This window comes from Diaporthe citri (genome assembly GCF_014595645.1).
Source record: "Diaporthe citri strain NFHF-8-4 chromosome Unknown scaffold_1, whole genome shotgun sequence".
Classification (NCBI taxonomy): Eukaryota; Fungi; Ascomycota; class Sordariomycetes; order Diaporthales; family Diaporthaceae; genus Diaporthe; species Diaporthe citri.
Genome location: NW_025064846.1, coordinates 7,679,220 through 7,698,919, shown reverse-complemented (window position 1 = coordinate 7,698,919; position 19,700 = coordinate 7,679,220). Strand labels below are relative to the sequence as shown.

General features: G+C 56.7%; 5 protein-coding genes across 5 annotated transcripts; 3 read left to right on the top strand and 2 right to left on the bottom strand.

Moving 5' to 3' along the window:
* Positions 1–1,546: 1,546 nt before the first annotated feature.
* INS49_002032 (uncharacterized protein) lies at positions 1,547–4,372 on the top strand (the record flags this gene model as incomplete). Its single annotated transcript, XM_043162851.1, has 1 exon — positions 1,547–4,372. The coding sequence occupies one exon, from the start codon at positions 1,547–1,549 to the stop codon at positions 4,370–4,372; it is 2,826 nt and encodes a 941-aa protein (XP_043031357.1).
* Positions 4,373–6,806: 2,434 nt separating this feature from the next.
* Positions 6,807–8,192, bottom strand: INS49_002031 (uncharacterized protein; the record flags this gene model as incomplete). Its single annotated transcript, XM_043162850.1, has 2 exons — positions 6,807–7,321; positions 7,430–8,192. The coding sequence occupies 2 exons, from the start codon at positions 8,190–8,192 to the stop codon at positions 6,807–6,809; spliced, it is 1,278 nt and encodes a 425-aa protein (XP_043031356.1).
* A 4,995-nt stretch (positions 8,193–13,187) lies between these two features.
* INS49_002030 (uncharacterized protein) lies at positions 13,188–15,150 on the top strand (the record flags this gene model as incomplete). The annotated part of the gene is made up of 2 exons (XM_043162849.1): positions 13,188–14,769; positions 14,852–15,150. 2 exons carry the CDS (start codon positions 13,188–13,190, stop codon positions 15,148–15,150), a joined length of 1,881 nt encoding a protein of 626 aa, XP_043031355.1.
* Positions 15,151–15,755: 605 nt separating this feature from the next.
* Positions 15,756–17,413, bottom strand: INS49_002029 (uncharacterized protein; the record flags this gene model as incomplete). The annotated part of the gene is made up of 3 exons (XM_043162848.1): positions 15,756–15,878; positions 15,978–16,214; positions 16,331–17,413. The coding sequence occupies 3 exons, from the start codon at positions 17,411–17,413 to the stop codon at positions 15,756–15,758; spliced, it is 1,443 nt and encodes a 480-aa protein (XP_043031354.1).
* Positions 17,414–17,758: 345 nt separating this feature from the next.
* On the top strand, positions 17,759–18,852 carry INS49_002028 (uncharacterized protein; the record flags this gene model as incomplete). Its single annotated transcript, XM_043162847.1, has 2 exons — positions 17,759–18,015; positions 18,180–18,852. 2 exons carry the CDS (start codon positions 17,759–17,761, stop codon positions 18,850–18,852), a joined length of 930 nt encoding a protein of 309 aa, XP_043031353.1.
* Positions 18,853–19,700: the final 848 nt, after the last annotated feature.

The following is a 19,700-nucleotide window of genomic DNA, read 5'->3' as shown; positions in this document are numbered from 1 at the left end:
TACATGCGAGCCCAGCGGGAATTGAGGAATACAGCTGATACTAATAACATAATACATATCTTCTCGCAGGTCTCTCTGCAATCTCTTGCAAGTCCCAGACTGGGTCCTGACGGCAAGGCCGTGAATAGGGCCTCGTCCCGGGCCGTGGTCTTGCCATTAAAAGGCGGCTCCTCTGAACAACGAGCGGAGAACTTCACAAATGACCAGTCACAAAAGCATGGATGTCAAATTGCAACCCAGTCTACCCCGATGACTGTGGTTTGTGCCAAGAAATGCTGATATTGATGGATGCGGCATTCAAAGTCTGGTTCCCGGACACATTCCAGAGGCCGTGCTGGGTTGGCTCGCCAGCAAGGCTCCTGCGTATGGATTGCGAACATATCCTTGATGAGACTATGTGGCTGTTGAGGTTACGATCCTGGAGCAGTCTCGTTAAGCGAGGACCTTATATCCGGTGGACCCGGGTGAATGTTCTTTGCCCTTCCCCTCCTTTCCCTTTCCTTTCTTCCTCTCGATTTCCCTTCCCACTTCTCTTAGATGTAGTTCTTTTGGGAGTAGGAGGTGTGTGTCACAGAGGCAGAGGCAGAGGCAGAGGAGGAAACTGCTTCGTCCGTCCATGGGCACGCGATTGGTCAAACGCATCGAATGGCCTGAGGTCGAAGGCGAGGCCGGGTTTGCAAACCTTTGGAGTGTAGGATCGTAGATACCCTGTGAGCCCATCCATCAAGCAGGGGCGAGGTCGCTTTCGTTACCTGGACATGAAAATAAAAAGCCCTAGATCCAGCCCAGCAACACACATGTCTATTCCTGTGGGTGGACCACTGCGATTCGTCCCGTATTGGTCTTGAGATGATGAGCGCTACACCAGATGTATTTATTTTTGTTCGCCGGCCTGGCGCGTTTCCAAACTTGACGTGTCGTTGTGAGGGACTGACTACCTGATACTTGGTTGAGGTGTGCAGCCTTAGTAAGCATCAGTGGCCCCTGCCTTGCCAACTTATCCCTGATGCACAATCAATGTTCGACTGGCCACATCGACTCCCTCTTGATGCCTTGTCACCTCTTCACAACACCTTCTTCGCCCATCCAGCCGTCCAGGCTGAACATGGTCCCTTGCTAGAGAGGTTCTTGATAACCTGCACACCCTGATTGACACGCCCGAACCCCCCTCTCGGGACGTGGAGGCTTGCATGGGCCGCTGAACCCAGTGAGCGGTCCAGTGTCCATCCCGCCCGCCGAGTTGGGCGCTCGCCAGACTTCCGGACCATCGATGCCCAGTGTGAGGCCGAGTGTTGGGTTTCCAGAAACATACATCCATCCGTGCTTAGGTCAGGTCGGCGACCGAGACGGCAACCGGGTGCTGCTTGCAACTCAGTGCAAACACCTCCGCACACCGCCAGTCTCGGGCTCAGAACCAGCCTCAACCCTACGCCTCTGCTCGTCCCGTTGTTGCCCACCACCACACTGTCTGGACAGCTAAGCTGTTGATGCAAGTCCCATCTCCTCACTTGTCTGTCGCACGGTCACTTCGCGGCGGGGCGTGAGCATGGCTTCTTTGCAACTTGGTGTCGCCGACCTCCCGGCCACCAAGAAGAAAGCCATCGAGGATGCCGACAAGATGCAGAAGCGCATTGTGCGTGAATGCGGCGAGGCTGGAAGAAACCCTCCATCCTACGCCTTGTCTGAGCTCATTGGAAAGGGCAGTTTCGGGCGCGTCTACAAGGCCAGGGCGGCTGGTTCGGGCCGCCTCGTCGCCGTCAAGATCATCAGCATCGACGAGGGAGACAGCCTTGCGCCCGGTGCGGCTGACACCTTCCAGGACATTCTAAAGGAGGTCAACACGCTCAAGAAGCTCGGTGAGAGCGGCGCCCGGAACATCAACACCGTCATCGAAACGCTCCTCGTCGGCCCCTCCATGTGGATTATCACCGAGTACTGCGGCGGCGGAAGCGTTTCAACCCTGATGCGACCATCAGGCGGTCTTCCAGAGAAGTGGATCGTTCCGATTCTGCGTGAAGTGGCCGAGGCACTCAAATGGGTCCACAAGGAAGGCATCATCCATCGCGATATCAAGTGCGCCAATGTGTTGGTCACCGAGGTCGGCGGCGTCCAGCTGTGCGACTTCGGGGTCGCTGGCATCATTGAGACCAAGTTCGACAAGAGGAGCACGGTCACCGGCACGCTGAACTGGATGGCCCCGGAGCTTTTTGACATGTCCGTCTCGTACGGGACCGAGGTCGATATCTGGGCTTTCGGGTCCCTTGCTTTCGAAGCCGCCACTGGGCTGCCCCCTAATGCTAAGAACATGTCGCGGTTTGATCCATCCCAGTTCGGCTCGTACCTCAAGCAGCACGTTCCTCGGCTCGAAGGGGATCAGTTCTCGGATAGCCTAAAAGATCTGGTCGCCTTCTGCATGACCGAGGACCCAAGAGATCGCCCTTCCATCGGCCAGATACAGGGACACCCGTACATTTTCAACACGGAGCGCGACTACCCGACAAAGAGCCTCTCCATGCTCGTGAACGCATATCGATTGTGGGAAGTCCAAGGTGGAAACCGGATGTCGCTTTTCAACGCAGGCGGCGCGCAAGCACCGGCTGGTGATGAACCCTCGCAACCTTCACATAATGACGACTGGAACTTCGATACCATGGTTGGCGAGATGGATCAGAGGGTTCTTGGTGATAGTCAGGCTCAAGCTGTGTACGATGCGTATGGACCTCGCGTTTCGATGATGCCTCCACCCCCAAAGCAACAGGGTCGTCGTCGCAGACCGCCCAACATTCCAGTCCTGAAGGCTCCTCTCGAGAAGGCGTTCGATCCCAACACCATCACGAATTACGAGGAAAATGCGCGGCTGTTCTATGGCAGACCCATGCCTTCTTCAGCGCCTGAAATGGGCGAGATGGGTACTCCGAAGGAAGGCAGCACAGGCTCGGCACCTCCTCGGGAATCGTTGATCGACCTTGACTTGTCGCTTGACGGCGACAGGCTATCTCGGTTCGCAGACATGGAGGAGGGAGAGACTATTAAGGCCAGTTTCCCCGTCTCAAAGCACCAGACGATCCGGGAATCCGGGTTAATCGACCTTGACGAGTCTCTGGATGGCGGGAGGCTTTCTCGATACGCTGATATGCAGATGGACACTTTTAGAGCAAGTCGACAAAGCATCAGGCCGCTCGGGAGAAGTCAGACCACTTTGGACCGCCGCCGCACCCAAGATTGGTCTTTTCCAGCGGCAATTGGCGAGGAATCCACCCAAGACGATGAACAGGACAACCGCAGGGAGAGCCAGCTTTATAGAAGCCAGTCGACAATGGATCACCGCCGCACCCAGGACTGGAGTTTTGCAAACGCCACTGTGGGGGGTCTTGTGCAGCCTGACCGACCAGAAATTGCAAGGAGCCAGTCCAGCCTTGACCATCGACGCACACAGGACTGGTCGTTTTCGGCCGCGACTGCGTCAAACCCCCGCCTCGAGGGGCAGTGGTTCCAGTCCCACGACGAGAACGACGAGGATGACTACATGGCATTGGACTCTCTCCCCACTACCATGGCAGGACATCGCCAAGAAGACTCGCTACACGTGACACTGCCGCCACGCGCAGCGACCAGTTTGGAAGTTAGTCGGTTCTCAACCTCTAGCATGATCGATCTCGACGCCAGTCTCGTCGGTGAGAACGGCGAGTCTCTCCGTCCCGCGACTGCAACCTCCGAGGCTTCCTCTGCGACCTCGGACACGTGGAGGCCCACCCTGTCACATCAGAAGTCGTTCCAGTTCAACCTGGAAGATTCCTTTCCCTCGGCCAACAGAGAACCTTCTCTCTACGTCTCAGACGACGGGCCCCCGAGAAGCAGCCGCGAGAGGACTTTCCACATGTTGGACGATGCAATCCCACGGAGCAACAGGGAACCATCCCTGTATGTTCCCGATGGCTTTGGCTCGACCAGTTCGATTTCGTCAATTCACGAAAGGGAGCCCTCCATTTATGTACCTGACGAGATTGGTCTTGGCATCATCCCATCGACCCCGACGTCGGGGGACGTGGTGCTTACTCCGCCATCTGATAGCGCCAACGACACATCGGACGACGCAGCCGCCCATGCCGATGACAGCCACGTGTCTATTACCATCGAGGACTCGGATGTCGACTCGGACGCACCCATACCTGCAATCCCGTACATGCCGCGGGCTCCCATGGTCAGCGTGCTGCAGGCAACTGGCTCCCAGGACGAGGTCAAGGATGAGCTCCAGCGCATGATAAGGAGCCTGCACGAGCACCTTCAGTACACTACTTCTGTACTGCGGACGCTGCCTATTAGGAGGGGATCAGCGCAGGGGGAACATCCTGGGTCCGAGATTTTGATCTGATGAGGCTCTGAGCCTTGAGGGGATGGGTTCGTGGGCTAGCTAGATTGAGGCTACGGGAACACCTGGGCCTGCTGATTTTCGCCATAGTGTCGAGTCCTACGGTGAGGTCAGAGAAGAACGGTGGGAGTTGCCTTGGATCTCTCCGTCACCAAGTAGACTGAACAGAGAAACACACACAAGATGACGACGGGCGTGCGAGACGGCCGAAACTGCCCTCGCTATAATATGTAATAATGAAGACTATGAACGCACGACCGCTCGGGCAGAGGCGTCCTCCATTGCTAATGCTCTGCATTGCTCAGTGCCGTTCCACGAAACACGTCAAAGGCCCGCGGTTTCTGTAGCAGGCTGCCTGCTGTTAAGTTACGCAGGCTGATGTCATGTGTAAATATGGCCAGTACCTGTTTAGTCGTTGGCTCTTGTCTCGCCGTCCAACGACCCTTAAGTCAGAACGTCGTATCTCAGTGTGTTTGTACTGACCATTTTCAGCTCATGGCCTGTAGCATGCTTCACACACACCGCCGTGAGCTGGACGGCCGTGGCGGAAACCATCCGCAATCGGCATTGAAGGCCATTGGGAGATAGTTGCCTAGATATCAGCTTCCAGTCGGGCCCATTTCGTCACAACCGACACCGCCGTACCCTGCCTGGTGTTTGCTGTGGACAAGGCTAACAATTGTTCGCGTTCGATGGCCTGATATGCTCGCGTATCCAATGCTACGTACCAGCCGATTTGCAAATGTACGACTGCAAGAGAATGCTTGATCTTTTTATCTTTTGCCTTGTACTTGTACTTTCCTATCAGGCTTTGTGGGGGCTCAACATCAATGCGGCAATACCTTTCGTCATCGAAAGCAGTAATGATAATGCTATTCTTTGGAAATGTTCACGAGTAACTGCTTTCATGACGATCGCGCCGGGCAGCAAATATCTTGTCGTTGGAGAAGCTCGCAATTGGAGGGCGAAGAACCTACTATTGCCCCGAAATATCCGGGTGCCGTCTGCTACATTTTGTGATGTCCTGTGTAGATGGCATGTGACCATGTCGACACGATCGGCCGTCATGTTTCTTCTGAACAGTATTCGGGCGACTCGAGTGCTGCGGGGGATGCCGGGTTTGGGAATCTCTTGCTTATACATATCGAGAAGAGGCTGAGCATGGGGATTCGCCTCTTCCAACCCCACGAAGTCGGAATAGCACGATTATTGGGAACCAAGGTGGGGAGAGAACTGGCCACTGTTGATCCCCGAGTCCCTCTCATGTTTCAGACCATCGGGTCCATCGAGGACCAAGATTTGCTACGCATGAGGACAATGTTTCCCCCCCCCCCCTCTATTTGCCAGATTGTGATGTCGATCCAAAATGTCAAGGAACTCTCGCTCAACTATGGAGAGTGGTCAGGTAGAGAAGCGAACTTGCCAAATTTGTCCCATCGAAGTCCATCGAGTAAGAGATTGGCAAGAGCCCGTCGTGCCTGAATACTTCTAACTTTGCATTCTAATACGGCAGTCGCCAATTTTTGCATAATGAGACGGAAACAGAGGCCCCAGAGAGAACGGACGAGCGTTAGTGACGGGAAGTTTCAACACTATCATACCTAGGTACAAGAGCTCGCTACTGCCTGCTCGGGTGATTCTGACAATGGAGAAGTATCAGCAGATAGGTCTGTATGTATTCAATGTTCGTGAAGCTCGCATCTCGAGTAGGGAGTGTACCACCACCACTCCAGCCAGCGCCTGGGCTGAGCAAGGGCATAGATAAGATTAAGCATGGCGTAGACGGCATAGATCAGCTCGTCCCGGTTGTACACTTACTAGACTCCCTAGGACCTAGGCCGGACAAGTGCTCACATATAACCCCTTCTTGAGTCGAAACAAACAAGCTATTCTCACATCCGCCCAGCCCTTGGGGACGTTTCCGGACCGCCATTAAAGCACCGTACACGAAAGTCAAAGCACAAACAAATAGCGCCTCCCCATCCTCCCCAATCCCACTTCAACAGGCACGGCTGTTGCCGAGAAGTTTAGGGAGGCAGGGCTGTTTGCTAAAATTGGTTGAAACAGCCAAGCCATTAGCTGCGGCAAAATGGCAACCACCCGCCTACAGCCCAGCGAACATGCAAGACCTGTGTTGATCAATGAATTGAATTTCTGTCATTGTCTATGCTATGTCAAGAAACGGATTTATCCATGGTGGGTTCCGCAAAGCCATGCTCCTCCACCCATTATTCTGGGCCACGCCATGAGAGTGAGACTAAACCAAGAGAAGCTGAAAAATAAGGCCTGAGGACCGGAGCAAATCAGTACAGAGAACAGGAAAAAGGGAATAATGCCTATGTGCCAAAAGCGCAATGCGTCCGTTCAATGCAGGTCGGGTGTGTCCACCAGAGGAAAAGTAAACCACTCTCAACGCCGTGAGTGCACGTCCTAGCGATCAGATCGCGCCGTTGTTGGCAATCAGCGGCGTCGTGCCCCTTACATTCCCCAGGACACGGGCCTGCGTCGCACCAGCGAGATCCGTGATACGGGTGGCAACGGCATCGATGTTGGTGATGTTCTCCTTGGCCATCAGGTACGCCGCCAGTCCGGCGACGTGAGGGCTCGCCATGCTCGTCCCGCTCAGGGTCTCGGTGGAGGTGGTGGATTGGATGCCCACGCTCTCGACGTCGACGCCAGGGGCAAAGACGTCAACGAACTGGCCAAAGTTGCTGAATGGGGCGCGGCGGTCGGTGGTCTGGTCGATGGCGCCGACGGTGATGGCGCCGCGGGCGGAGGCGGGGCTGTCGTTCTGGGCATCGACGTTCTCGTTGCCAGCGGCCACGACAGGGACGACGCCTGCGGCACGGAGGGCGTTGATGGCCTGGTTGACAGCGTTGGAGCGCCCGCCACCCAGAGACATGTTCATAACCGACTTCCCCGAGAGGCCGTTAGCCCTGGCTGTTTGTGCCACTGTTTTCTGCCGTTAGCCACTCGTGTCCGACGTGAAAGACGGAGCGGTGGTGGTAGGGTTGGGGCGGTGAGAATGTGTATGGATTTTTGATGAGGTTAGTGCCTTACCAAAGTTCATGCCTGCGATGACCCCCGAGTTGGTGCCCGCTCCCTGAGCGTCCAGGACCTTGACGCCAATCAGAGTGGCCTTCTTTGCAACGCCAAAAGTCTTGCCGCCGATGGTGCCAGCCACGTGGGAGCCGTGGCCGTTGGCGTCGGTATTGATGTTGTCGGCGCTGTTGAAGGCGAAGGTAGCGCGACCCTCGAACTCCTCGTGCTCCTCCATGATGCCTGTGTCGACGATGAAGGCGGTGATGCCCTGGCCTGCCGAGTCGTCAAAGGTGTAGGTGGACCCCCCGGCCTGTGCAGACGACATGCGGGCGAGGCCGGTGGTGGCGTTCTGCTGGGTGACGAGGGCATTGAGGCGGACATAGGCGTCGGCCTCGATGTAGGAGACCTCGTCGGCGCTGTTGATCTCGAGGGCGGAGGCGTCGTCGGCCTCGAGGCACATGGCTCGCATGCTGCCGATGGTGAAGGTGTGGACTGTCATGCTGAGCATGCGGTTGTCTATGGGGGAGCGCTTGCCGATGTTGCGCTTGGCGATGGTATCGATCCAGTAGGCCTCGTGCGTGGCAACGACATCATCGTCGAAGGTGTCGTTGTAGACGACGACGAACTTGTTTGGGATGATGTCCTTGGCATCAGCGTTCATAATAGGCAGACCGAGACCCTGCGGTTCCCGGGCCGGGGCCGGGGATGGGGCCGGGGCTCCCAGGGCGAGGGCGGCCAGAAGGGAAAAGGAGGCGAGAAGGGGAGTCGATATGGGAGCCATGGTGACGGCCAGAGAGAAGTATCAACAACGGTGGTGGTAGTGGTGTGAAAAGAAGTATCACCAAGAAGAGGATGCCAGACCAGCACTTGCACACACAGAAAAAGGTACCTCCAGGGGAAACGAAACGGTCAGGAAGGTTGAAGTAGAGCCTGTCCTCGACAACGGCAACCAGTGGCAAGAAGAAGAAGGCGAAGCAGTAGAGAGAAGGAGTGGTAGTAGAAGGGGAAGAAGAAGAAGCAGCCTTCTGTTGAGAGACAGCAGGGGGTGGTCGTCTGGAGGGGAGACTGGACCGAGCCCACGGGCAGCGGCTGGGGTATCAAATAAGTCTAGGAATTAAAAACACGAGAAGAGAAAAATGGTATGGCTCGAAGGAAAGAATGAGAGGGCTTGCTATTGAGAGACGAGGGAAACAATGGGCGGGCGCAGAGGTGATATATCAACCAAATCAATGGGGGAAGCCAAGGCATTGTGGGCCAGCGCGCAGCGCGCAGCACACAGCACCCAGCACACAGGTACCCAGCACGCAGCAAGCAGCAAGCAACATCAGCAGAATCAGAATCAGGGACAAGACGGGAAAGACTTGGTACTCAGGAGACGCGTCTGCTAGCGAGAGGCAAGGGCCATGGTTCGCCAAGCGCATGGGTCTGTCTGTGATGTAGATTCTGCAGAGGCAGGACAGACAAGCATCAAGATTCGGGTGTCGCAGTAGACTTGGCGGGTGTTGGCCCGGCGGGGCCCCTTTTCGGAGGAGCTCGCCTGGGCGGACGAGTGAGGTGAGGGCCAGCGGACAGCGGACGGCGCAGGGGGCAGATAGATTGGGAGAGCACCATACCATGGCGCCAGGGGAAACACGAGGCGAGACGAGGCGGGGCAGGGCAGGGCAGGGCGAGGGCTAGGGCGAGGGCGACGACTTCGACGGCAGGTAGGCGTTGACGATAAGGCGGCGTGCCTTGCAGCAGCATACAGCTGCACCAGAGCTACGCGGGTTACGCAGCCCTCCTGCCGCCAAGTCAAACGTGTGGCAGGCTGGGATGGGGGGAGGGGCGGTTGGCTTGTGTCTGCAAGTCCCCGCCAGCGCGAGACGGCGGCGACATGGTACATGGCGTGTACCTTTGAATTGCATTATATCGCATGCCTGGACTACACACATGCTTGTTGCTGTCATGACATGAGGGTGAGAGAGCGAGAGAGCGAGCGAGCGGACAAACACAAACAGGCAGGCACAGGCAGGCAAGCAGGCAAACAGGCAAAGCGAGCCAGCCCAGCGCCATGATCGCCGCATCTGGGGGCGGGGATGCTGTGCCTGGCCTGTCCTATCGGGAGTTTCCTCTGGTCCCCACACACACACACACACACACACACACACACACATGCGGGCCGTCTAACTCTGGAGGCCACAGGCTCTGCAGATCTCGGCGACTTGAGAGGGCCACGGTGGCTGCCTGCTAGGCGCCGGCGTCGAGATAAGGTAATGAGGCTCAACACAAGGCCGGCGGGCCTCGACAGCCGCGGCCCGGGGCGTTGGACCTGCGGGGAGAGCGTGGAGAAAGGAGGACCGAGGCAGTGCAGTGCAGTGCAATGTAATGTAATTTAATACAATATATAACACAATGTGCGAGTGGTCAGCCGCCTACTATGTGCAAGCAGTGGTCCACAGGCCGTCGAGGTGAAAAGTCCATGCCAACATGAGACGGAAGGGGCCACGGGGGGCGGGGGCGGCAGAGGGCCGCTCTTACTTACCGGGGAGGGGAGGGGGGGAGGTACCTGGTAGTAAAATAAACTGCAGTCACGAACAACCACGGTCACAACCAACAATCAAAGAGCCGAATCGAGAGCCGCAGCCGCGGACAGATTAAAGGGCGATTGTTGCAGTAACAACAATACCTGGGCAGGTAGACTAGGCATTGTTGCATCTTGTCGGCCCAGGCGGCTCCTTTTGCTGGGCTGCAAGGCACGCGGGCACATCTATTGGCCAGACCGTACCTAGGTAGCGAGACCCCAGCCGGCTGCCAGTCCTGGCGGTATACCGTATAGTGCGCATGTAGACTACAGGGAAACCTGACAAAGAAGCCTAATTCGTGACTTCCGTGGCGTTGGCGAAGGGTCCCTTGACTCTCCTTTCTTATCTATACGTCACTATAAAAATAATACCAGCTTTTTAAGATAAAAATAAGAAAGAAAAAATAGCTTATTTATAACATTTTATCTTAAATATATTTTAATAATGTAAGTTTAATTAAAAAAAGGATAAATTATAAGCTATAATTAGTTAAAGATTATCACGTTCTTTATAAGGCATTATAGCAATATAAATAATCTTTTCTAAGTTGCCTTATACATTTAATAGTATGTGCATCCCTCGGCTGCTTTACTATATACTTAAATTTAGCATAGAGACAAGTACACCTCCACAGGGGTAATAAAGGTTGATTTTTAACTTCTCCACCCAAAGTTGCTTTTACTAACAAATTGGGCGAAGTGGTACCTAGTGGGTCCAGAATTACCAATAGAAAAGGTACAACGCCAATTAACCTTTATTACCCTTGTGAAGGTGTAGCCCGGCAGCGCTTGAGACGGGCGGCGGTTTGACGGGTGGGCAGGTGGGCAGGCGGGTAGTGCCAGATCTTGAACCTTGTCAAGGGGATCGCCGCCAAGACGCAGACGTGGCTTGGCGTTCCCGCATGCCTGTAGTAATAATGGTCATTCTGTTTTTTTTTTTTTTTTTTTTTTTTTTTTGTTTGGGACCGCTGACTGGGCGACTAGGCTGCTTGTGCATGTGCGTGTGCGTGTGTGAGTGTGAGCGCGTGTGTGTGCGTGGGACGGAGGGAAAGGGGGACGGAGAGCAGGAGAAGCCAGCATACCAACCTGTCCCGAGGATGAGGGCTTGGGCGGGGGGGGTTTGATACTCGTCCTCTCCCCAGATGGAATCTCAAATTCCTGCATATCACGATCGATCAGCACCGGGGGCCGTGTCTTGTCGTAAGCTGTTGTGTCGTGCGTGTGGCCTTGTTTGAAGCGAAGCATCGACGCGTGGCGGGCTGCCAAACCAAACCGCTGGCCACACGTAGGCTTGGTACCTCGGCTGCTTGCGAGGGCAGGCCATTACACAAAACACGAAACACAAAACACAGAACCGCAGAACCACAAAACACCAGACACGCCAGGCAGTCAGACAGTCGGACAGTTAGACAGTTGCCCACGAACCCCACAGCATGGTGTCTGAGGGAGGCTGAAACCCGCCCAGGGGCTTGGTCATGTCTGCCCGCCTCCTTGCCTCCTTGCCCCTTGTGCGTCCCCCCCCCCCCCCCACAAAAAAAAAAAGAAGAGAAAGAAAAAAGAACCCCCCAAATACGCCCAGAAGAGATCTAGAGGGCGGCACAGGAGGTAATTACTGTTAAAAATCCGACCGGACCCTACTCCAGGTTAAAAAGGTTGATGCAGCCGCGAGTGAGGATTTGGCTGTGATCGAGGTTGATGCAGCCGCCCCACATGGGACAGCAAGACATGGACGCACAGTACGTAGGTTCCTAGGCAGGTATTGTGTGGTAGAGGATGGACTAACAAATCCAGGACGGATGGGTGACCGCATGGCTTATGACAACAAACACAATAGCCCCAGGTGGGCAGATGGCAGGAAGCCTCCGAGCAGGACTGGGATGGACGGGCCCGATGAATCTGACGGCTATCTCTCTTTTTGTCTTCAGTTTTAATCTCCCCAGTCCCAGTCCCGGCCCCGTCCCATCCGATCCCATCCCCAGACGCAGTGGACGGTAATTCATCATCGACACTCCACACGATTTTGTGCACTTCAGCACCGCCCAATCTGCATCTGCATCTGCATCGGCATCGGCATCGGCATCGGCATCGGCATGTGCATCTGCACTTGCGCTTTCCACTACCACTGCCAGTTCAGTTCCGTGCCCATTTCAGCATCCAATTCCATTCTCATTTCGCATCGCTCCTGCGCCTGCGCCTGCGCCTGCGCCTATGCTGTGCCCGTCCCTGTGACTTCCCCTGCTGCTGTGCTCCCGCTCCCGCTCCCACGCCCACTCCCTCCCTTCCTTCGTGTGGTGACTCCATACAAATTGAACAAGGTCGAGGTTTTGCTCCTTGTTTCCCAAGAGGGAAAGGGTTACCAGATGACCCTCCCCCCTAGCCCCCCCCCCAAAAGCGGCGGACCCCGTTCTAGCCAACCCTCTCTCACCATCCACCGCTTGCCTCTCCATCTGCCCCGTCCATTCCACCTTGTCACACACCCACAACCACTCTTAACTTTCCCACGTAACTATCCCATGCACAGCGTCGCCCCATCCTTCAGGCTGCCCTGACGACGGCCACCCGCTCGAACCAAGGCAACTGACCAAGCAAAGCCAAGCACCCGCCATCCGCCTCTATCTCGAGGCGCATCTTTCGTTCTCTCTTTCTCTCTTTCTCCATCGGCCCACGCGGCCTTCTGCCCTCGTCTCCAGCTTGCTGCCCACCAGCATTGTCGTCGCAATATCCCGTTACCCGACGCCTCCCTGTTCTCGGCCAATCGCTGCCAGCCAAGTCTCGCCCTCACGCGACCCCTACTCTCGTCGCCTTCGCTCTTTTTTCTCTCTTTCCTTGTGTCTGTGAGCCAGCTGCAGCACTGCCCGCCCTGCCTGCCCGCCCTCATCCGGTGCTGGTCCATCAGAAGGGTGAAGACTTCTCTGCGACCATCAACACCGACATCAACATCGACATCGCCGACCCACATCGCCGTGGTCTTCGCCATCAATAGTGACAGCGACCAGACTGGGCCAGGCCGTAACCTACGCTGCCTGCCACTTTACCCCCCTTATCGCCTCCAAAGACCGACTCCCTCCCGTCGCGGCCCGGCCCATCCTCGCCCAACAACCCGCCACTTCAACAGCACACTCATACACACCCACATGCGAGCGAGAGCAAGCCCGACAGGTGCCACTCACCCGTCCCAACTGACTCGATCGGCTCCGTCCTCCCCTTCCCACAGTCATGTCAGTCCAGACCGCGACCATGTTCAATCCCGACAGTCATGTCGGCCCCTTGTCAATCGACACGAGGCGGACCAGCATCGACCGCTCCTCTGTTGATCGCTCAGCCGCCGCCCGCCAAGACGTCGGAAAGGCCACCGTCGAGCTCGCTTCCATCATGGCCATCGCCTCCAATCCCGTCTCCCCCGGCGCCTCGAGCCCTCCTCTCCCCCAAGGGTCTAGGATGCAGGACTTTGCCCCGCCCGCACGCCCGAGCAGCACGCCCTTCCCAGAACCCGAGCTCGGCCAGACGACTATTCGGTGTCTCAGCTGTCCGTCCGAGCAAGGTTCCGGCTCCGAGCCAGGCCATGACCACGGCCACCACCATCACCACCATCACTTTGCCGAATCTCCCATCCTCGGCACCAACGAGCCACTCCATCCTCCGCTGACGCATACGAACCTCGACGACCTCCCTGCCGAGATTCATGAATGCATACTCGACCACCTGTTCGGATACAGGGTGTCCGCCTCGTCAAAGAGCTCCTTGGGCATGCCCAGCGTCACACGAAGCTGGGGCACGGCCTTGAGGCATTCGAGGCGGAAGGAACTTTCGGCACTGGCCTTGGTTAGCAGCGTGTGGAGGGCTCTCATCCAGGAACGGCTGTACCGTCATGTCAAGATAAAGGCCACGGTGCAATCCCTGAACGAGGCTGTGGCCTTCTTCGCGGAACACTCACATCTTCGTCAATACGTCAAGCATGTGGAGCTGTGGTTTGCCGTGTTCCAGCCAAAAAAGAACGCCCCTGCGCTCTCCAGCTCGATTCTCCCGCCCGTCACTATCGACGGCCTGACCAACGCATCATACGTCATACCGACTGACAATTGCTCGCTAGAGGAAGCTTTCTACTTTGTGAGCACCACACTCCCGGAGGTCTGCGTCCTCACACTCGAGGGCGGGGAACGGAAGAAGGCCCCCAGGGTGCGTCACCACATTCTCGAGGAGGGGCACGAGAAGCCCCTGCCCAGGATTGCGCCCGTCAGGACGCTCGTGTGCAAGGGGCAGTGGAACCTAATACGGAGCGATGATGACTTCGACGCTATCGTCTATGCACTTCCGAACCTCCAAGAGTGGCACGGGAACTACAGCAAGGCCAAGTCCAAGAGCTACCTCTGTATGGCCGCGATCTTGCCGAAGCTGCCTCCGAGCCTGACCAGCCTGAGTTTGAACTTGGAGGGGGTCGAATACCGACGGGAGCTGTCCTTTCCGCCGTACTTCCTCAAGGTTTCGAACGCACTGCACTTCTGCACGAAACTCGCCGAAGCCGCACCAAACCTCGAGCATTTCGCCTATACTGGCCGTGTCTGCCGGGCGTTCTTCGACCTTCTTGCGCGGCTGGTGGAACCCCGAAGCACACGGCTGAAGACCATCGACCTGACAGTCAGGAACTGCTGTCGCCATGTCGTCCACTGGAACGAGTCTGGTTCCGGAATCACGGACATGAACTTTATCAACGCTTTTGAGCAGCTCGTGCTAGCGGGTATAAGGGCTCTCGGCAGACTCAAGGCGGTGGAGTACTTGCGGATCCGATACGTGGATCTAGGTGAGTGAGGCTGAAGGAGACAACCCCCCTTCCCCCCATAAACACTCTCTTATCACACCCATCCGACAGACTACTTCGGAAGGCGAATGTGAGTACAATCTAACGCTGACTTACCTGGTAGACTCCCCGGTCCCACCTCTAAACCCTTACTTCATCCTGCGCGACGGCTGGTGCTCTGGCGTCTGGAGCGATGCCATCGTAGCCGAGCTGAACCGCACTCGGCCCGATGCCCAATTCGAGGATCTTGCCGAGTCCTTCGGTGAAGTCGGCATCAACAAAGACGGCAGAATGGTTATCAGTCCCGAGTTTCCCAGGAGTCGGGTCCTCTCCCTGAAACTGTCCAACTACGCTTATCTGGCGGGAGGCATTGCCGTCCCTTAGGCGGGGTTGGTCACGGGCCACCAAACTTTGAGTAACGGGAAACACGGGGCCGCTTAGCTAACTCGAGGATGCATCATATCGTGGGGCGAGCTCCGGTCACACAGCTGCATATGGGTGTGGAAGCAAAGCACGGCGTTTTTGATTTTGGTTTGCCATTTAATACCTAATGATATCCCCCCGCTTGTGTTTGCCCACGATTGGATATGTGAGGCATGGAAAGGCGTCTGGTTCGGTTTAACATCCTTGGCAAATATCTCTCGGCGTTAAACGCATATCCGTGTGTGCATGGCGCGAGGGGCTTTTGAGAAGACTGATGGTGTGCTCGCGGGATGCTGAAGGTTGGCCGTAATTTGCTCACGCATCTGATCGACTCAATTCCTTTCCCTCCCGCCGGGCCAAGCCACGTGGTCAGGAAGGAGTGGGGGCTGACTGGATTTTAATTTGTTCCGCACGCATGCTGCACACGAACCTGTTTTACAGAGAATACACGTACCAATCCGTGGGAGTTCCATATATTTCTGTTTCTGTTCAGATAGACGAGGTGCAAAACACACAGGATCCAAACAAGTGTAGGCGAGGCTCGTTTTCATACCGAGGGCGTTGCTCTACTGCATGTAAACTGGCGCGTGTTGCTCAGATGCGCCGAAGCTGGACCACTTCGACTTGTGCGGGCACAGCTTTTCCGCTACATGAGCAGTTTCTGTCTTTTCGGCCATGGGCCCACCGATCTGTCTTGTCAGTCAACAAGCCACCCGCCGAAAGGCAAGATCTCTTGGCGTTCATGGCACGGTGACGACACGCAACGTTCATTGTTCGGGCTACGCTACGTCGCCCACGATGACCCCTAGGATCCAACAATTTGCAAGGAAGAAACCCAGACTTGATGACCACAGCCCGGGCACAAAAGTGCTTTCCCCAAGGAATTCCAACTCGTAGCCCTGCTGCAGCCACGCTGCTTGCGTCAAGACCCAGAGTAGCAAGGCGGCTATTCCCAGTTTGGCGTTGCGCAGGAAAGAGGAGCGTGGAAGATAGAGCGGGAGAAAGACGAGATACCAGAGAAAATACTGCCCACGGGGATTGCACCCGGCCCTTTGTCAGCTTTGAGGTTCTGAAGTGCGATCGAAAGCCAGGACATGGGTTGAGTTGTGAAAGGGAGAGGGAACAGGGGGCTTTTTCGTACCTGGCTTGTACAGACTTTGTTAAATGCCACGAAGGCCCAGGTCTGCGCCAGCATGGTGGTTGGCAGGTCCTTTTTGGCCATGATCAGAGGGATCAAAACACATGACAGCAGGAGCTGCGGCAAGAACGCCACGGACTCGACGCGCACGCCCCGGGAGACGTCATCCGGGGAAGCGGAGGCCAAGTAGAGGGGGATGTTGTACGGGCTAAAGTTGTGGCGATGGTCGATACGCGTGACGTGATAGAGATAGGTGTGCACAAGGAAGAGGGACCCGTAGGAAGCGTACATGGTCCAGTTCAGGCCCATGAAGGTGCCGAAGCTTACGAGAGCAAGCTTGAGGCGCGGCACGGTGAGGAAAGCAGCGACGGGGCCAAGTGCCGAAGACTGGGTGGCGGGCGTAGGCGACATGCGGTCGTGGTCCATCCACCACACGATGGCCGGGGCGTAGATGAAGGGGTAGATCTTGAAGTGCACGGCCAGGCCCAGGAGCACACCGGCAAGGGCGACCCTCCTCGACAGGACTGCCCAGAGGAGGGCCAGGACCAGAACGGCCAGCAGGCCCTCGGAGCTGCCGCGCGTGCTGATGGTGGCGACCATGGGGTTCAGCAGCCAGATTGCGGCAAACTTCCTCGCCGTGGGCGCGTCCATGGCCGGCACGCCTCGTCCCTTGATGGTCAGGACGCGGACGACCAGGGCGCCGGCGACGACATCGGCGAGGGCAAACAGCAGCTTGCCGAAGCTGAACCAAGCCACATTGACCCAGCGGGGGGTTCCTGGCGCAGTCCAGGTGGTAGGGATGAGAGCCCACGACAGCAGGGGCGTGTAGCGGTAGGTTTCCCTGGCGTAGGGGCCGGCGGGGTGGCCCTGGGAGACGAAGCGCGTTGCGTCGGTGAAGACGAGGTAGTCAATGTCTGTGTACTTGAGAGGAGAGTTGGCGTCCTGCCAGAGGCCATAGACCAGAAGCACCAGCCTGAACAGCACCGCCGTGCAGTAGAGCGGCACCGGGCTTGAGAACAGCGTGGTCGTGAGCCCGGGGCTCTTTGATGGGCCGCGCCCTTGGTCTGCTGGCCTGAGAGGCGCCATCTTGGGCCTTCGAGTGCCGTCGAGTTGGGAGGGTTTTGGGGCGGGACAGTTGCGTCGCGATGAGCCAGCCGCTGTTCTTCGTCAGGGGATGGACTCGCCTGCAATAACATTTTCCCAGCTGTGTCGTCTCCAGGGTTCCAGTCAATAAGTACTAGGCACTGTACTGTCTTGCTGGGTGAGCAAGGGGAGAAGGCAGGGTAGGGTGCGCCAGGGTTTGTGGAAGGGGGGGGGGGCGGGTTTGGTGGGGGAAGAGGCAGTTGGTACAATACTCAGAACCCTGCATTTGGTACGAAGACGTCCTCACCCAACAACAAACAGCCTTTGCTTCGTCAAAGCGCCACCAACATGTCCGACATCGACCAGTCCGGACCACAGCAGAAGCAGGGAATCAAGAGGGCCATCCCCGCCGCGAGATCGAACATGCCAGGCCAGAAGAGGGACTTCAGGGGCGATGCCAAGAGCAGCGGCCCCAGGGCTCCCCTCGTGCGAAATGAGTACACGCCCATGTTTGAGGGCTTCCGTGACGAGCTCGATGAGCACCACGAACGCAGGGAGAGGATCGTCAAGGCCTCCAGGGACATCACCGCCTTGAGCAAGAAGATGTGAGACGCTCGCGCTGCCTGCGCGCCCTGCCCCGCCCCGGGGCTGCCGCTGCCCTGTTGGGCCTGTGACTGACGCCGTCGACAGAATATTTTCATTGCAACGGTTACTCCTCACCCCATCTCTGCCGGGCTCACCGGGCGTCTCACTGACACACCCGGCCCAGAATCCGCAGGATACAGCCGGAGCTGCCTGATCACATCGAGAAAGACATCCAGTCCCGCCTGGGCGACATCTCCAGGCTCCTCGCCGCCGTCGCCCCAGACGTCCAGGGCATCAACCGATACCGCTACTCGCGCAGCATGATGTGCATCGAGGAGCTGATCGAGGCCCTGACCTTTGCCCACTACCTCCGCTCCCAACGCCTCATGGGCTTCAGCGAGGCCGTGGCCAAGGTCGCTGAGCTCTCGGGCCACCCCGACGACCAGATGGATGTCGACGCACAAGACCCGCCGGCGCCCGCAGCCACCGACAGCCCGCGGCCTGCAGTCCAAGTCACCGAGGAGGACTACCTCATGGGCATCTTCGACCTTTCTGGCGAGATGATGCGCTTTGCAACCACTAGCGCCGCCCTCACCGGCAAGATGGCCGGCGGCAGTGCCAACCCACCCGTGGACGGCCGTGAGAGGACCGTGGTGATGGATATGCAGGACCTCGGTAGTTTTTTCGAGATGCTCCCACAGCAGCACAATAAGAGCTACCAGGTCAAGCTCAGGACTCTGACGTCTTCGGTGCTCAAGGTGGAGAAGCTCGCATACGGCTTGACCGTCAGGGGCTCTGAGCGGCCTGGTGGCTGGATGCCTGATGATGCTGAAGACCCACCAGAGGATGAGTATTAGAAGTTTGACACTGTTCCTGCCACGTGTATGCTACCTAGCTGTACAAAAGGCCTATACCTCGGCAGTGAGCTTGGCCACCTGGTTTTTTCCCTCAGAAGAGCAGAGCTGGCATGGAGAGATCAAGATGATACGACCCAGTCCATCAAAGGAACAACCTGTACCGACGGATCAATCATTTTGTCCTGACCTAATAAGCATTACTCCGGGCAGCGTCTGGATGGGTCGGGTGCACGGCAACCGGCTCGTCCATTTTCCATAAGCCTAATGGTGCTTTTCTGCTTTGCAGAGGCGTTGAGAGGATGGGCTGTCCGGGCTTGATTGCATGTGTTTGCGAGATACTATGCCAAGGGTCGGCCGGTAGCCTCGAGTCTCGGGAGATGGGAGGTTGGTTCGTTTCAGTGATGCAGAGCCTTGCGAGCATTTCGCTGGTCAAAGCTGAGATCTCTAACCGGCCGAAATCCTTCTGGCTAGATGTAACACAGGAATGCTCTTTTGACTACTGGTTGAAACATTTATGGGTCCCAGGATTTCTCGCAAAGCAATGCTTCAATAGGTGGATCGACAATGCCTCCCTTGATTGACTTTGCCCATGTGAAATAAGTCACTTGCTGCATTCAACAAGCCTCAAGCTGTAAAATTTCTTTTGTGTATGCGTCTTTCCTGTGAGCCTGAAAGGACTGTGATGACATGAATACGAGCCGTTGTCCAATTTTCGTCATCATCCAAGGTACACTGGCAGTGCAGGAGAGCAGTGTGGGATAACTACCACTTGTTGGTACAGCTTTGGTACTGAAGACAATTAGGCATTCCAACACGGCTGGGCTGCAGTATGGCTCAAGCTCACATCT